This window comes from Prunus avium, chromosome 3 (genome assembly GCF_965620075.1).
Source record: "Prunus avium chromosome 3, drPruAviu1.hap1.1, whole genome shotgun sequence".
Taxonomy (NCBI): Eukaryota; Viridiplantae; Streptophyta; class Magnoliopsida; order Rosales; family Rosaceae; genus Prunus; species Prunus avium.
This window is the reverse complement of record NC_142286.1, coordinates 36,979,483-36,998,280: the sequence shown is the minus strand read 5'-3', so window position 1 is coordinate 36,998,280 and position 18,798 is coordinate 36,979,483. Positions and strand designations below refer to the sequence as shown.

Below are 18,798 nucleotides of genomic sequence, written 5' to 3'. Positions count from 1 at the left end.
TAGGAACACAAGGTTATGACCACACACCATGGCTTAATCATACTTTAGCTAGAATCAATCCATTAATCTAAATTGAACTTGGGAACTTATTTGCTTGAGTTACTTATTTCTTTCTTCCTTGTTTTATGTTCTTTGTTTTTGTTTCTATTTTGTGTAGGGAAACTAAATTGGATCATTCAATCACCAATCCCTGTGGAATCGACCTCGCACTTACATATGCTATACTACCAATGGTTCGTGCACTTGCGAGTATCACAAGTTGAGGATGCAGCTTAATCCATTTTGGTGGAGCTAAATCTACACAACAACCACACCCTCCTTAGAGGTCACAGGGATACCCGGCGGAGGATCCATATATATTTCTTCCTTGAGGTCACCATCGAGGAATGCATTTTTGACATCAAATTGTAGCAGCGGCCAGTCATGGTTAGCAGCTAAGAATAAGAGTACGCATACAGTGTTTAGCTTAGCTACTGGAGCAAAAGTCTCTGTGTAATCCACTCCATATGTCTGAGTATACCCTTTTACTACCAATCTTGCCTTGTAACGGTCAATGGAACCATCAGCCTTGTGCTTCAAAGTAAACACCTATCTGCACCCAATTGCCTTTTTTCCTTTTAGTAAAGGAACTAACTCCCAAGTAGCATTCTTGTTCAAGGCTTCCATCTCAACATGCATTGCATCTACCCAGTTTTGATCAGAAAGAGCATCCTGCAACTTAGTTGGCACACATACACTAAATAATTGACACAAATATGATGCATATGACTTAGATAAACGATGAGTTGACATATAATGGTTAATGGGATATTTAGACTTGGCATGTATATCAGGAGAATATTGCACTTTAGGTTTCCCACGGGTAGTACGTGGGGGTAAAGAATAGGTAGGCACATCACTAGAAAGTACCTCTTTATCACAACTTGATTGAGGCAATGGTAGGGCAGAGGGGGGTCTATTATCAATTTCATGTGTACGAGTGTCGCCAATATCACTGTTATGTCCTTCTGAGAGAGGCTCGAAAACACCAAAAATATTGTCTGGCGACCGGTCGTGACTTTCCTCGCGACCGGTCGCGTCACTCGTATCGGTACTGTCGTCGCTCGTCGAGGAAAGCGACCGGTCGTTTCCTATGTGTGACCGGTCGTTTCCTAGGCAAATTCGTTCGCGACCGGTCGTGAGATCACTGCGACCGGTCGCTTCGATCGTATCGGTACTGTACTGTTTCGTCGAGGCAGGCGACCGGTCGCTTCCTATGTGCGACCGGTCGTTTTCATCACAGATTCGTTAGCAACCGGTCGCGTCTTCCCTGCGACCGGTCACTTCCTGTTCGCCAGAAATTCCTTCTTCAGTTCCAAAAACTTCCATATTTTCCACTCCAAAACTCTTCAATTCACTCCCCCTCTCCCCCTGAATTGGAGAGGAGAGAGAAACATAATAGGGTACTTCTTCATGAAATGTGACATCCAAAGTGACATGTACCTTCTGAGTAGGCGGGTGATAACACTTATAACCCTTCTGAGTAGTAGAATAACCAATGAAGACGCAGCGGAGAGCACAAGGATCAAGTTTACTCCGTTGATGGGAGTAGACATGAACATACGCAACACACCCAAACACCTTTGGAGGTAACTTAGAGACCGAAACCGGAGGAGTAAAAGCACACAACACATCAAGTGGAGTCTTGAAATCAAGAACCCGACTAGGGGTACGGTTAATCAAGTAGGCAGTGGCCAAGACACCATGTCCCCAAAGATGATGGGGAACAGACATATCCAACATCAGAGAGCGAGCAACTTCAAGTAACTGACGATTCTTCCTTTCAGACACACCATTCTGTTGAGGTGTGAATGGAGTGGTAGTTTGGTGAATGATACCTTGATCACGAAAGAACTGGGCCAAGGTATGATTCACATATTCACCGCTATTATCAGTGCGAAAAACTTTAACACGAGCATAGAACTGAGTAGACACCATGGCACAAAAGTCAGGAAGAATAGAGGCAACATCATGTTTATTCTTTATCAAATACACCCATGTTAAGCGAGTGCAGTCATCAATAAACGTAACAAACCAACGGAAACCATGAGAAGTCACACGAGCAGGACCCCAGACATCAGAATGTACTAACTCAAAAGGCACAGCAGCTTTATTATTACTTAAGGGAAAAACAGTACGGTGGCTCTTGGCCATTACACAAGTCTCACATTTGAAACTAGACTCATCACACGAACTAAATAACGAAGGAAACAAATGTCTAAGATAACCAAACGACGGATGTCCTAAGCGACGATGCCATAACCAAAGTTGTTGCTTGTCTTTGACACTGCCACTCAAAGCTTTATTAGCGACACAATCACGAACTGCTGCAGCCGGCAACTGTAAGTAATATAACCCCCCTATCCGTTTACCATGCCCAATCTTCTCGTGAGTTCTGAGATCCTGGAAAAAACAATGGGTAGAATAGAAGGTAGCAGAAGCATTAAGTGTATCAAGTAAACGTCCAACAGATAATAAATTGCAATGAATATTGGGAACCAAGAGGGCATGAGACAGAGGTAAAGAAGGGGTGAGATGAATGGTACCTTCACCAGTAACTGGGGAAGGTAAATCATTAGCACTAGTAATATAGGGGTCACGGGGGTTATGTGACAACTCATCAAACATATTATCATTATAAGTCATATGATCAGAAGCACCAGTGTCAATTATCCATGTAGTAGAACCCATACCTGGCATAGTATCGGAAGCACATAGATTTGAAGATGGAGCCAGAGGACGGGCCTCATCAGGAGTCACAGTGTTAGTGGCCTTGGGGCCATACATACGAGCTTTGTAGTCAGCAAACCAATCAGGATAACCATGCTCCTTAAAACACTTCTCGGAGTAATGATTCCCATTACAATGGCGGCACTTAAGCGGACCTTCAAGAGAGGTAGAGGTAGGGGCGGAAGGGCGAGATCTAGCAGAAGATCCAAACTTCCTAGACGAAGAGCGACCGGTCGCGTCGTGCTGGGCGACCGGTCGTTGACGTGCTGGGTCAACCTTGAGAGCCAGCGATCCCCCTCCAAGCATAGCGGACTGACGAGTATCTTCCTCCATGAACATGGCATAGGCTTCGAGAGGATGTGGAACAGGACTAAGAGCAAGAATACGGCTACGAACACCATCATACGGTGGATCAAGCCCGCCAAGAAAATCATAAACTCGATCGGCTTCAATTTCTTTCAGACGACGAGCCCCATCAGTAGAACAACTATACTCATGCGGACATAGACAATCAATCTCTTGCCAGATAGCATGAAGTTTTTCATAGAACACTTTCACGGATTCACCATTCTGACCTATAAGGATGGATTGTCGTCGGAGTTGAAACAAACGAGAACTATTCTGAGTCATAGTATAGGTCTTCCGAGCAGCCTCCCATATATCATAGGCAGTATCACCATGTTCGAGCAAGGCACGAACTGGTTTAGTCATGGAATTGAGAAGCCATGACTGCACCAGACAATTATCTTCCTCCCATTCAGCATAGGCAGCGGAATTTTGAGACGGAACAGGCTTCTTCCCATTGATCCAACTTGCCATACGACGACTAGTAATCGTAATACGCGCACCACGAGACCAAGAGGCATAATTGGAGCCATCCAATTTGTCAGACGCAATCGGGGTAGAGTAATCACGCGAGGGACGTGACTCCGTCGGTGTAGACGCACTAGTACCAATCACAACCTTGGAATCATCACCCATGATAGCAGCGGAAACAAACACAACACAAAGCAGATACGATAAACACAGCACAGGCACGGGCACAAGAACCCTAAAAGGAAATTAGGGCACAGAGTAGAACACGGCACAAGAACCCTAAAAAGAAATTAGGGCACAGAGTAGAACACGGGTGGGCACAACACACACAGGTCACCAAAAAGTCGGCTCTGATGCCAAGTCAAACAATATGGGTAGAATATTTTCAGATATATTTCATTCTCCAAGAGGAGGTATTTATAATACAGGATGTAAACCCTAGTAGGATTAAACTAGGAAAATAAGTGGTATCCTAATTACATAATATCTATACAAAGAGAAATAAATAAAACAATATCCTAATAGAATAGGGATATCTCGCTAACAATCTCTAATGGAGCAGTGAAACCACAATAGTAATCCAATCTGAGATCAAAAGAATCGTAGCAGCACAGAGGGATTAACAAGAAATTTATATATGTATATATAGAAAGACACATATGCAGACGAAAGACATGCATTACTGGCATTTTGAGAACTACACAGTCAGGCAATGGAGCACACACCAATGGATTGTCTGAGATGTTCATATCGAATATTATCCAGTGGTTTTGTGAAGATATCAGCAAGTTGTTTATCTTGTACTATACCATAGTCACACAACATCTACTTCATCCATAACAGTTGTGTGCAGCAGCTACCAGCAGCTATATATTCAGCCTCGGCGGTGGAGAGTGAGACACAGTTTTGTTTCTTACTATGCCACGCAACTAGGTTGTTTCCTAGATAAAAACAGCCTCCAGAAGTGCTCTTTCTATCATCTATATTACCAGCCCAATCTGCATCTGAAAATCCTGCAATTTCCACATTTGAGTCAAAGGAATAATGAATTCCAAAGTATAAAGTCCCACTTATATATCGTATTATTCTTTTAACAGCAGCCAAATATGATTGTTTAGGACATGCTTGAAATCTTGCACAAACACCAACACTAAAGGAAATGTCAGGACGACTAGCAGTAAGGTATAGTAAACTCTCTATCATGCTTCTGTACAACGTTTGATCAATTGGTTCTCCAGTAGGATCTTTGTGGAGCTTCGCTGTGGTGCTCATGGGATTTCTCACGGGTTTGGCACTTTCCAAACCAAACTTAGTGACAAGATCCTTTGCATATTTTGTTTGGGACAGAAACATTCCATCTTTCAATTGTTGAACCTGCAAGCCAAGAAAGTAATTCAATTCTCCACACATACTCATCTAAAATTCATTACTCATAATATTAGTAAATTCAGAAACTAGAAAATTTGAGGTAGAACCAAACACAATATCATCCACATAAACTTGAGGAACAACGAAATCACTTTTAACCCGTTTGACAAACAAAGTTTTGTCAATTTCTCCTCTGGTGTAGCCATTTTGAAGCAAATAAGATGACAGCCTCTCATACCAAGTCCGAGGTGCTTGTTTCAAACCATACAATGCTTTCTTTAGTCGGTACACATGATCAGGATGAGAATGATCTTTGAATCCAGCTGGCTGTTCCACGTAAACTTCTTCCTGTAAGACCCCATTCAGAAACGCACTTTTGACATCCATCTGGTACAACTTGATCCTGAGATGGCATGCAATTGCTAGCAGTAATCTTACTGATTCCAATCTTGCTACAGGAGCAAAAGTTTCATCAAAGTCAAGTCCTTCCACTTGAGTGTAACCTTGAGCAACCAATCTAGCTTTATTGCGAATTACCTTCCCTTTCTCATCAGTCTTGTTTCTAAAAATCCACTTTGTACCAATAACATTTGCATCCTTGGGCCGTGGAACTAAGTACCAAACATCATTCCTTTCGAACTGGTTTAACTCCTCTTGAATAGCTAAGATCCAATCATTGTCAACTATGGCTTCTTTGACATTTTTTGGCTCAATTTGAGAGACATAACACAAGTAGCTTATTTCTTCAACATCTTGACTTCGAGTTCTCATTTTATCATTAAGCTTCCCAATGATGTTTTCTGGCTTGTGATCTCTTTTTACTTGCTTAGCTCCAATTCTAAGTGTTTGATATGATGTGTCATGGATGTCTTCTGAGTTTGTGATACTTAAAGCGTCATTCGCTGCTTGAACTTGATCACACCTACTTTCTGTTTGTATTCCAGTAAGATCATCATCATCATTTATCTGTTTGACCTGCTTCAAATCAGAATCATTAATCACAACATTTATGGACTCCATTACAGACTTAGTTCGAGTGTTGTAGACCCTATACGCCTTGCTAGTTAAAGAATAACCAAGAAAAATACCAATGTCACTTCTAGAGTCAAATTTTGCGAGATGTTCCCTATCCTTATATATATAACATGTACTCCCAAAAACTCTCAAATGACTCACATTAGGCTTCTTTCCTTTCCAAAGTTCATAAGGAGTTGCTGTTGACTTTGGTCTTAAATAAACTCTGTTAGCAGTATAGCAAGCAGAACTTATTGCCTCAGCCCAAAAATGTTTTGCCAAATTTGCAGAATTAAGCATTACTCTACTCATGTCAAGCAAGACTCTTTTTCCTTTCAACCACCCCATTTTGTTGAGGTGTAATAGGAGCAGAAAACTCATGTGAAATGCCATGTTCATCACAAAATTCAGAAAATAGATGATTCTCAAATTCTATCCCATGATATGTCCTTAGTCTAATGAGGTTATCATGTTTTTCATTCTGAATTTTCATGCATAAAACAGAGAAAGATTTAAATGCTTCAGATTTATCATGCAAGAAAGCAACCCAGGTAAAGCGAGTGAAATCATCCACAAGAACCAGTATATACTTTTTACCTCCCAAACTTAATGTTTGCATTGGACCAACCAAATCCATATGCATAAGTTCCAACGGTTTTGATGTGGATGAGAAGTTGGTGGGATTGTGTGAGCTTTTGGTCTGCTTTCCTATTTGACAATCACCACAAACTCCTTCTTGTTTTCCACTTAATGTGGGCAGCCCCCTTACATATTCTTTCTTTGAAATTTTGAATAGATCTCTGAAATTCATGTGTCCTAATCTTCGATGCCATAGATTAGTGATATTGTTTTCAACCCTGTAGGAAACATTCAAACCATTAGCCATAGCACAATAGCAATTATCATCAGACCTTGGTCCACGAATGACCTTTTCACCTGTTTTTGTACTTACTATGCATTCAATTTCGTCAAATGTAACCTTACCAAAATCATCACATAGTTGACTAATACTCATAAGGTTTGCAGTAACGTTTTCAACAAGTAAAACATTATGCAAAGTAGGTAAACCAGGGGCTGTAATCGTACCTTCACCCGAAACCTTGGCTTTCTTACCATCACCAAAGGTTACTGTGCCTCTTACCTTTTTATCTGAGAACGTTTGAAACCAACGTTTATCACCTATCATATGCCTTGAACAGCCACTGTCAAAATACCACTTGTTAGGGTTGCAAGAATCCAAGGCAGTAAAGGCAACAAAGCATTTGAAATCATTGGACTTAATTGAAGAATGAGCAAGTAAGCAGCAATGTGATTCATTCACTGATTTAGTCCTTTTCTTTTCTCTCCACACAAGTTTCATCTTAGGCAACCATGAATTTGGAATATGAACAAGTTTAGGCAGCCTATTCGCTTCTCTCAAGAGATTTGAGAGATGTGTACGTGCTGCACCAATAGAAAACTTATCAGAATGATTCAAATATTTTTTGTCACAAAAAGGTCGAATATGACCTACCTCACCGCAAGCATGACAGGTAAGAACACAAGTCTTAGGCATAGCACACGTACCTGAAGCTTTCACAAATTTTGTTCCTAAAGAACTATTGGTAGAGCCATCAAAACCCAAACCAGTTTTATCTTCACTAGATTTTCCAATACTGAGCATTTTGTCAATCTTTTCTGTGCCAATGGTTAATCTTATGATTTTTTCTTTAGAAGCCTCAAGTTGTGAAGTCAGTGACTTGTTTTCTTTCTCAAGTTCAGACAATCGAGATTGAAACACAGTTTCGATCTTACTTTTCTCAGTTTCCAGATTTTTCAATTTTTCTTTCATATCAGAATTATGCTTTCTAATTTTGACAGAGACATGATAAAGTTCATTATATTTTTGAAGTATTTCTTCGGCATCAAGCTCCTGACTATCAGATTCCTCTATATCAGCAATATTTGCAAATCCCACAAATGCAACTATCTCACTGTCAGAATCAGAATCTGATTCACTATCACTCCAAGTACTCTTCATGGCTTTGTTTTTTTTTCAGATTTTAATTTCTTCAAGGTATTAGCACATTCTTTTGCCTCATGTCCAAAACCCTGACATTCATAACATTTTCGACCCTCTTGTTTAATAAGTCTGGAACCTTTTTCAGAATTAAAATTGTTGGACTTAAAGGGTTTCGATCCTGAACTTGTTCCTTTTCCCTTAAAGTTTTTACTCTTGAGAAATTTTTGAAACTGTCTAGTGATTAGAGCAAATTCCTCACTTTCTTCACATTCTTCTTTTACAGCTTTTAGAGCAATGTTTTTACTCCTTTTCACAGTAGGAAGCTCCATTTCATAGGTTTTCAAAGACCCAACTAATTCAACAATTTTCATTGTGTTTAAGTCTCTAACTTCTTCAATTGCAGTTTTCTTAGGTTGAAACCTAGAAGGTAGTGATCTAAGTACCTTTTTGACAACTCTAGATTCAGGAATTTTATCTCCAAGATTAGCACAAGCATTGACAATATTATTTAACTTAGCATAGAAATCGGAAAAGGTTTCATCTTCTTCCATTCTAATAATTTCAAATTGAGTGACATACCTTTGAAGCTTTGACTCTTTAACAGCATTTGTTCCTTCATATGTGACCTGCAAGATATCCCAAGCCTCCTTGGAGGTCTCACAATTTGAAATATTAGAGAATTGATCAGGAGATAAGGTAGTAAATAGAGCATTCAATCCTTTTTTATTATTCATGGAGTGAATTTGATCAGCTAGTGTCCATTCTTCATGAGGTTTGAGAACAACTTCCTCAGTGACAACATCACCATCTCCCTTACCTTCTTCAGACATTTTCTTTGATTTGTGTATTATAGTTTTGGTTGGAGGAGAGTAACCAAAAACTACCGTATTCCAAACACAAGCATCTAGTGACCAAAGAAATGCCTTCATCTTTGCTTTCCAAGCACCATAGTTCTCACCATCAAAGTATGGTGGATGTGAGATTGATCCAGCTGCTCGATCCATCACAGTAGTCCCTAGGATCTCTCTAAATAAGTTCAGAGGACCGCTCTGATACCAATTGTAATTGTAAACTTGGATGGATCAATGTTAAAATGCAATATGCAAGATTGATATGTGATTCAATCCTTGTACTACACAGCAAAATAAAAATTAGAACACAACAAACTGAGAAAATAAACGACGACAAAGTATTTGTACGAAATCTCGCACAAGGAAAAAAACCCTCCACACAGGAGAGAAAAACCTCAAGGCACACAGCCAATTTCACTAAAAACTTGAGGACATATACAAGACTCAATTGATACTGTCTTACACCACAAAAGAAGATTGATCAAATACTCTTGTCTTGTACGAACACGTCCACTTCACTTTCTCTTGGATGAACACCAATTCACGCAGGTTGATCTTCCTCACAAGCAAAGCTTCCACGAAGTTCCACGATGAATGAATGATATGTTATGCTCTCAGACTATCACCTAGATAAATCTAAGAACCTAACAACCTTTTACCTCTCTCCCTTGATCTTATAAAACAATCTCACGATTTTGATTAGAGTGCAACAAAGGGAGTAAAGAAAAACGTCCAGCCCAACCCTTTCTATACTAGGTTAACTCTTTTACCTAATAAACAAAGAGATTGGGCTTATTTAAAACTCTTCCTTATTTAAGACTCGTATAGAATTTATACCAAACCAATCTTTAATTAGGAATACAAATCCTATATGAATGCAAATGATTCTTACCAGAAAAGAGCTTTGTCGTGTAACACTAGTCAATCATGCTCCTCATGTGCCGCAAGCTCCAACGTCGTAAGTTACAATTAATTCTAAAACTAGGAATAACCAACTTACAGACTCTTTACATTTGCTAGGAAATAGCTCAAACGTCGTAAGTTACAATCATGCTCCACATGTTGGATTATTGATTCAGGAGCCACAGATCATATGACGTTTGATCCAACTGATTTTCTAAGTACAACTACACCACAACGAACAAGTATTGCCAATGCAAATGGTGTTACTTCTCCTGTGATCGGTGCTGGAACCATTGGCCTCTATCCATCTCTTACTCTTCAAAATACTTTGCTTGTCCCATCGTTGTCTAATAAATTGATGTCTGTTGGCCAAGCTACTGAGCAACTAAATTGTTGTGTACTCATGTATCCCGACTTCTGTTTATTTCAGGATATTCTCACCAAGGAGATCATGGTCGTGGTACTAAGAGAGGGGGGTTGTACTATGTGGATGATTTCAGTATGGGAAAGGCACATAGTGTGAAGCACTCATCGACTTGGAAGGATCGACAACTTTGGCTATGGCACCGACATTTGGGGCATCCGTCTTTTGGCTATATGAGACATCTATTTCCAGATTTGTTTTCGAGTTCCTGTACCACTGATTTCCAATGTGATACTTGTATCTTAGCCAAGAGCCACAGAGTCTCTTATCCATTAAGTACAAATAAAAGTGTTACTCCATTTGCTTTGATACATTCTGATGTTTGGGGTCCTTCACCTATCTCTACAACTTCTGGCTTCCGGTGGTTTATCACCTTTGTAGATGATTGTACCCGCATGACTTGGCTCTTCATGATGAAAAATAAAACTGATGTGTTCCCTATATTTCAGTCATTTCACACGCAAATTGAAACTCAATTCTCTACCAAGATTCAAGTCCTTCGTTCTGACAATGGGGGTGAATATATCAACCATGATTTTCAGACTTACTTCCAAATGCATGGCATCATCCATGAGACCACTTGTCCTCAAACCCCCCAACAGAATGGTGTTGCAAAACGAAAAAACCGACACCTCCTTGAAACAGCACGAGCCCTTTTGATTGGAGCTCATGTTCCTCGCCACCAATGGGATGATGCTGTAGTTACCGCAGTCTACCTCATCAACCGAATGCCTTCCAAAGTTTTAGACTTCCGGACACCATTACAAGCACTTGCCCAACATGGGCCCTTGCCCTCCGTTCAGATGCTTCCTCCCCAAGTCTTTGGTTGTGTGGCATTTATCCACCTCCATAAGAATCAACGTGGCAAACTTGATCCATGTGCTCTCAGATGTGTTTTCGTAGGCTATGCCGCTCATCAGAAAGGATACCGGTGTTATCACTGTTGCATTCCAAAAAGGACACAAATTAATGTGCAAACAACCAATTAAAAATACCCGCAAGTGCACGAATCTATCGAAGTATAAATTATGTAAGTACGGGGTCGATCCCACGAAGAACTTGTCGGCTTCCTATAAGTTCTAATTTGAGTACGTAAAGAACACTTATTTAACACACTACAAATGTACAAATGCAAAATGGAAACTAGAAATGAGTAAAGAAGTGTAAAAGAAATGGAACAACACAAGAAAACTACAGAAAAACACAAACAGCATTTTCTATCACCATTTTATCACCTGTGAACAGTGCCGTGAACAGTGAAAAATGAACAGTGATGACCGGTCGTGAACAGTGACGACCGGTCGTTTTTGGGCAGATTCGTTTCTCTGTTTTTCCAGTTTCGACCTCTGTCCAGTGTTTTGCCTATAACTTTCCAACCGTTTATCCAAATTTTACGTTTTTATACGGTTGGATTCAGCACACAAAAACGAAGAACACAGCGTGGACCAAAAGTCCAAAACAGTTACGACAATAAACAGAATTCAGTAAACAAGACACACAACGTATCAAACACACAACTCACACACACATTGGGGGGGGTTGATTTGGTTCAAGTGACCTATTTCTATTGCATGAAAGTAAATGGACTTTGAATTTAAATGAGAATAGCAGAGATGAATTATCAAATTGTGAAATTAAAATGTAACAAACACTAGGGTTTCGAAATCCACCCTAAACAATTCTACCTATGTTCATGAATACTCAAGTGATGAACTCTAAACGTGTTGATGAAAATGTTCGCAATCAAGACCATGGGTCGTGGCTCAAGACGCATTGATTCTCTCTAATATACGTAAAGTGCATGGTTCGTGCTACAATACTTGTGCCCTCCCCATAACCGAACCTAGGTATGGTTCGTACTTCGATTCAATTACAAGGAGAACCCATTAAGTTCAAAGAGAATATGAACATCACAAGAATCCTAATAGCATGGTGTTTACATTAGGTATTCAAGAAACCAATTCACATGGATGATTCTTACTTCATCCATTTATTGCTTAGGATAACATGAAGATACACATAATCCCAACAATCTCAAGAAGCATGCTTTCAAAGATGGCCAACCAAGGAAAAACACACATCAAGGATAGATTAATTTGGTGAATTGGAATTCATCAACAATATCTAGAAATTCATACACTCAAGTATCAAAACAATAAGGTAATCATGTTTAGGGCTTCAACCTAAGCCCTAGCTATGGAGTTTAGTTGCTCATACTTATTCCAAATACAAACTCAAAATAAAATTAGAAAGAGTTTTACAGATTTTGAGAAAATTGTGAAAGCTTCAAGGTCATCAATGGTGGAAGCTTTCTTCTCCACTTTGCTTGGCTGCACTTTGGCTTTCTCCTAGCTCTCAGCTCTCCAAAATCTGCTCTCAATGTGTAGAATGATGGAATGACTTCATTTCCCACGTTCAAGACCTCTCCCACTTCAGATTGCACTCCCTTTGCTTCCCTCTCTCCTCCTTTCCAGCTTTACTTTTAGTATAAAACTCATTCTTTTCTCTAAAGCCTTTGCCCATTGTCCCCTTTCCATGATGAAGCTTTGACTTCACAAAGATGCCAAAAGCTTCAGAAAATATCTCATTTACAAAGGTAATTCCTTGTTACCAAGAGTTATGGTAACAAGAAATTAAGATGACACAAAGGAGGTAAAAGCTGGCCAAATTCGGATTTCCAGAGCTGTGGTAACATGCTGGATTGGTTGGATAGGCAATACTTGTCCAATGGAGCTCAAATTTGGATATGTTGTAGTTAACATCCATTGGAACAAGTCTCATGAAGATCATGACCTCATCCGAGCACCAGAGCATGTTGATCCCAGGCCAAGAAGTTGACCTACGAAAATGAACAAAAACAAAATTTATAACTAATAATGCACTTTTAGCTCATTTTCATTCCAACCAAGGTAAAATCTAAGAAAACACAAAAAGGAAGTAAAAAGCTATAAAATGTCAAGAACTAACTCAAAATAGTGGGTGAATCACATGAAAAATCATGTGTAAAAATGAACCGAACAATCACCCCTCCAGCCGTCGTACGTATGTCACTTTGGATGTCACCTTTATGGAGTCTGAGATGTTCTCCCATGATCCGATGTCCAACTCTCCGCCTCAAATAGGCACACAAACAGTAACAATGAACAAGGAGGCTTTGGAAATTCAAGGACCTGAAGATTGGAGCAAAACAAACCAAAGCAATGAAGTTGAGTTTCGGAACTGGAGCCAAGCGACCGGTCGCCAGAAAATCCTGAAGCAGAATTAAAACCTGCCCAAAAACGACCGGTCGCCAGGAGCCCATCGACCGGTCTCTAGCATGTCCTGAAGCAGAATTTCGAACCTGTCCAAAAGAGACCGGTCCCCAGGAGCATAATTGTATACATGGATATCTGATCGGTTCATAATTGTATATCATTTTGTACCCTTCTAGCTTATGATTTGGTTATGTTTTTGAGTTAAACTTGTGCTTTTAATCCTTTTTGTGTTTATCTTTCAGTTCATTGAGCTTTAGGTAATAATGATGGCTTTAGAGAGCATAATTCATGCAATTCAAGCATGTTAAGGCCTAATTTGGATGAATGGATGAAGAGCTTAAAAGACAAACTCATTTTGGCTACAGCCCCCTGCCAGTCCAGTTCCGTAGGTCATATTGCAAGCTTTGTTTCAGCAACCTACACAGCTCGGGTGAGGCAGCATTCTTCATGAAAGTTGTTCCAATTGGTGTGTACTATAACATATCCAAAATTCAGCCCCATTGGATAAATATGGAGTCTGTTACCTAGCAAACACAGAGCCATGCTCAGGATGGATTTTATCAGCGCGCAAAATGAGTTAGCAATTTGTTTTGGCCTTAACTTCCTCCTCCGACCTTGGATTGGCCCAAATAACATATGGCTGGAAATAAGACATTCTGAACTTCAATTTCGAGTGCTTAAAGTCCTAATTTGATTAAGAGAAGCCCAAGTTGTAAGCCCTTGAAGTTGCTGGTCATGCTGACCTCAGCATGTGCTGGTTGGATGCTTGGTCATGGTGAGCTAGGTATGAGCTATCATTTCTGGTTGGAAGCTTGGTCATGGTGACATGAAGATGAGCTAGGGCTGCTGGTGGGATCTATTGGTGAAGTGCATCAACCAATTCAAGATTTTCTAATACAAGTGCATCACCCAATTTAGATTTTCTAATACAAGTGCATCAACCATTTCAGATTTTATAAAACAAGTGTTGTATGCATTAGCCATATTGAATTCAGATTTTCACTTCCCCTAGGCCTATAAATAGGGAAGTTCTCTAAGCTTGTAAACACACCCCAAGGGGGGGAGCTCTCAAACACTTCTCTAGAGCTCCCTTCCCTTCTCTCCCTCAAATTCTCTTAGTTACATTTTCTAGTTTTCAATTGTTGTAATGAAATATTTGTGCTGAAATTCTCTTTAAGTCTTTCCAAGTTCTACTTTAATTTTCATTGTTATGTAAATTCTTTTCTTTAGTTTCAAGTTTGATTAGTTTCCAAGTTTCAATTATGGTTCATGTTCTTATTCATTATGCCTATAAGTTAATATGCTAGTTTGAATGATTGATCACCATTTAGGCTTGCATGTTAGCTATCTTGGTTTGAATTAAGAGTATACACCATGCTTTAATTCGAATTGAACTATGAATAGGAAGAGTATGTATGGACATTCGACAACAGGGATTAGATACATGCTTGGTTGTTTAAATTGTTCTTCTATGCTTAATGGGTTCCTAATGCTTAATTTTAGGTTAGACAACAAATGATCAAATTAGGGAATTAGGAACACAAGGTTATGACCACACACCATGGCTTAACCATACTTTAGCTAGAATCAATCCATTAATCTAATTGAACTTGGGAACTTATTTGCTTGAGTTACTTTCTTATTTTCTTTTTTTTCCTTCTTTCATGTTCTTTGTTTTTGTTTTTGTTTTGTATAGAGAAAATGAATTGGATCATTCAACCACCAATCCTCGTGGGATCGACCTCGCACTTACATATGCTATACTACCAAACGGCTCGTGCACTTGCGAGTATCACAAGTTGAGGATGCAACTGAATCCATTTTGATGCAGCTGTATCTACGCAACAAGTTTTTGGCGCCGTTGCCGGGGATTGGCAACATAGTTTGGTTCTATTTCTTTTCCCTACTTGTTTTATTTTTATTTTTCATTTTCATGTTTTTCTAGACAATTTCTTGTTTTAAAGTTAATGACGTTAATGGACCAGTTGTGTTTGTAGTCCAACAGAAAAGGACAATTGCCCAACAAGCAAGAGAACTGGGTTTAAGTCCCAGCTTACACAACCCATTGGTGCTTGTTGCTTTGAAGCATGGAATTGGACTTGTGTTGATTTTCCTTTTCATTTTAGTTTTTAATTCCTAATCATTTTAATTCCATTTCAAGTTTGTGTGGTTGTTTTAGCAATTTATGCCAGCTTAATAAAAATGGAGAGAGATGACAACCTCAATCATAAGAATGGGAAGTGTGGAGCAATGGGAGAAGTCACGACCTCCAAGTGCATCACACTCGACCTAATCGCTTCAAAGGGGAGCATTTCAATCCTTTCTCCTCTTTGAATTCTGTTTATTTCCGTAGTTGTTTTTGCCTTTTGGTCTGGGTTGAGTTCTTTGTTTTTCTATGCTGAATCCAACCATATAAAGAACGTAAAATTTGGACTTACGGTTGGAAAGTTATAGTCTAAAAACTGAACAGAGGTCGAAGCTGAAAAACATAGAAACGAATCTGTCCAAATGGTGATAAATAGGTGATAGAAAATGCTGCTTGTTTTTTTTTCTTTGGTTTCTTGGTTTGTTTCTTTTAGTACAACAATTTATGTTGTTTGTTTGAATTTGTTTACAGTACTTAGTTCATTTTTGTTTATGGTTTGTTGTTTCATTTTATCTTAATTTGTTTTTATTTCTTATCTTAAAAATTTTAAAATTAAAAAAAAAAAAAGATTTTTCATATGAGCCGACTTATGGTAACCCCAGTGAGCACTTCCGTTAATACAGTGTCTAGGAGTTCTTTAGGCGACACCTTCGGTGTCTAAGAAGTTTGGGTTTTAAGCGGGACCATTGTGACCCCTCCAACCTTCCCGGATCCCCTGGCTGTGTTTTCTGAGGCCCTTAACTGGTCATCCGTGAGTTGCTTGTATATTTGTTTGTTTTAAAAACAATAATAATAAATATAAAAAAAAAATTGAAAATTAAAATTTGGGTTTTTATTTTTCCTTGTAAATTGCAATTTGGAACTTCTTTGTTGTTTTTTTTTTCTTTGTGTGGTCAGTTAGTTGTAAATAATAATAACAAAAAAAAACAAAAACAAAAATTTTAAAAAATTCAATTTGGAACTTCTTGGTTTTCTTTTATGTTTTTTTTGTTTTATTAGGTTAGTTTATTTATTTACGTGGTGTGGTTAGTTAGTTTATTTCTGAGTGTTAAAAACACATTTTTATTCAAACATTGCATTCAAAAAGATAAAAAGTTTAAAACAAAAAAACAAAAAAAAACATTCAAGTAAATTAAAAATAAAAACAACTTCTTCATCTTCATGGCATGCCTCTGTTTTCTCTTACTTGCAGAATCTGCAGCAGCTCCACATGGTCCTCATTTTTTCTCTGCAGTGCTTCCACGTGCTGATTGGCACAATAGAGCCGCTTCTGCAAGTCCGCCACCATAGCCTTCAAGGAAGCTATTTCCTCGCTCATCGCGGCACACTCCCGTGTTCTCGCCAGCAATCGCATGCCCAAATTGGTAGGCGAGACCGCGTGGAGTACAGTTAAATTGTGGGACTCCTCCACCGCTGCCTTGTCAGACCTCTGTGCCACATGCAGATGATCTGTCGGTGTGAGCTTGTTACCAATCATGCCTCCCAGCAGCGCTGCTCTGTTCGGCATTGCCTCAGAAAAGTTCGGTATTATCTCAGCAAAGTTTGAGGCCGTACCGTGATGATATGTGGAGTTTGGGAAGACATGGTTTGGAGGAACCCTTATCTACGCATTCGGTGGCGCAAGGGACAATTCAAGGTTAAGATCATCAAGGTGAGTGCATGAGGATGCCATTGTTTTGTTTTTGGATTTTTTGATGTTTTTCTCTGAATTTGCAGGAAGAAATGCGGGGTGCTCTTCTACTTCACCGAGATGAGTTTAAATAGACTTATACAGACGAGGGAGCCGAAAGCACTTCGGATTTCGAGGGTGCTATCCTGTGCTCTTTTCTCTCGGATCCCTTCATTTCCGGCGCAAATTGCGAGCACGTTTTTTTTTTTAAAGGGAGCATGCTTACACTTTCACTTACTTTTGCCTCCCTGTTTTCTGATGTTTGTGTTTTTGCTTTTTTCAGTTGTTATTTTATTTTATTTTTTTTCAATTGTTTTCTTCTTGTTTGTCAGGTTTCTCAAGAATTTAGTTGGAAGAAGAGACAAAATTAAAGATGCGTCTTGGACACCTGGTGCAAGAATCCCATCTCTTCTTTTAAATTCTTGTTTGAATTGCGTGTTTATTTCAGTTTTTATTTATTTATTTATTTATTTTGTTTTTATTAGGTTTTATAATTTAAAACTCATAGGATATTCTTTGAATGAGCTAAATTTTTGGTAACTCCAGTGAGCAACCACAGTCTATACAGTGTCTAGGAGTTCTTTAGGCGGCACCTTCGGTGTCTAAGAAGTTCGGGTTTTAAGCGGGACCATTGTGACCCCTCCAACCTTCCCGGAACCCCTGGCTGTGTTTTCTGAGGCCCTTAACTGGTCATCCTTAAGTTTTTCTCTTAAAAGAAGAAGCAGCTATTTGTGTGTTTACTTAACTAATAAAAATTTCATGTTTGGGTTTTCGTGTTTTTGTTTGATTGTCATTCTTTAAATTTAGGGTCAATCGTCTCTTTGAGATAGCATAACATTTTTATATATATATAAAAAAAAAAAAAAAAAACTTTAAAAATAAATAAAAACTGAAATTATTTCTTCTTGGCGCTCGGTGTCTCGACCATAGGAGCTTTTAGTTTGGCCATCTGGATGTCCACTTCTGGGTTTTCACGCATAGCCTCTTGGGGCTCATCACTTGAGCTCCCAAAGATCGCAATCTTAGCTTGAGCGTAACTACTCTCGTGATCTGCTTTCTTGCGTTTACCCGGTCGGTCTAGGTCCTCCAGTTGCTTTCGCATGTCGCGAGAATACAACTCTACCATCTTTGATAGGTTTTTATTCTCGTCCCGCAATACTTCTAGCTGGTGTCGATTCACCTCCACTATCCTTGACCTTTCCCTTTTCAAGCTTTTTATAGCACTCTGACAATCTTCAACCATACTTCGCTCCGCCGCCAACTGAGCTTTGAGCACCTCCACCTCATGGGACTTCGCAAGTAGGCGATGACCCAAACTTGCGACACATGCTGTACTCTGCACGCTCAGTGCCAGGGCATCACTCGTGACCCGGTTGTCATCCCTTGTCCCGAACACACGTATATCTTTGGGAGTCACTAAATTTCTGCCAACTCCAATAGCAACATCGTTGTCTAGGAGTATTGAGTCATTGACAGACACAGGCCCCCGGGAGGAGCCAAAGTAGGGCATCCATACTGGTGCCGCTGCTTGGCCCAATGTCTGAGTCGGTGGAGCTAGGTTGAGATCCAACGAAAATGGGTA

General features: G+C 39.4%; 2 protein-coding genes and 1 pseudogene across 2 annotated transcripts; all 3 read right to left on the bottom strand.

Annotated features, from left to right (window-relative positions):
- Nucleotides 1–1,910: 1,910 nt before the first annotated feature.
- Nucleotides 1,911–3,480, bottom strand: LOC148296078 (uncharacterized). The gene is made up of 2 exons (XM_088250694.1): nucleotides 2,733–3,480; nucleotides 1,911–1,924 (listed from the first exon to the last, which is right to left on the bottom strand). The coding sequence occupies exons 1-2, from the start codon at nucleotides 3,478–3,480 to the stop codon at nucleotides 1,911–1,913; spliced, it is 762 nt and encodes a 253-aa protein (XP_088106820.1).
- Nucleotides 3,481–4,290: 810 nt separating this feature from the next.
- Nucleotides 4,291–5,034, bottom strand: LOC148296077 (secreted RxLR effector protein 161 pseudogene; annotated as a pseudogene).
- A 2,949-nt stretch (nucleotides 5,035–7,983) lies between these two features.
- LOC148296076 (uncharacterized) lies at nucleotides 7,984–8,973 on the bottom strand. The gene has a single exon (XM_088250693.1). It carries the CDS (start codon nucleotides 8,971–8,973, stop codon nucleotides 7,984–7,986), a length of 990 nt encoding a protein of 329 aa, XP_088106819.1.
- Between the last annotated feature and the right edge of the window lie 9,825 nt (nucleotides 8,974–18,798).

Excerpts from the sequence above, each read along its gene's own strand:
- LOC148296076 (XM_088250693.1), bottom strand. The coding sequence starts at position 8,973 with ATGGATCGAGCAGCTGGATCAATCTCACATCCACCATACTTTGATGGT.
- LOC148296078 (XM_088250694.1), bottom strand. The coding sequence starts at position 3,480 with ATGACTAAACCAGTTCGTGCCTTGCTCGAACATGGTGATACTGCCTAT.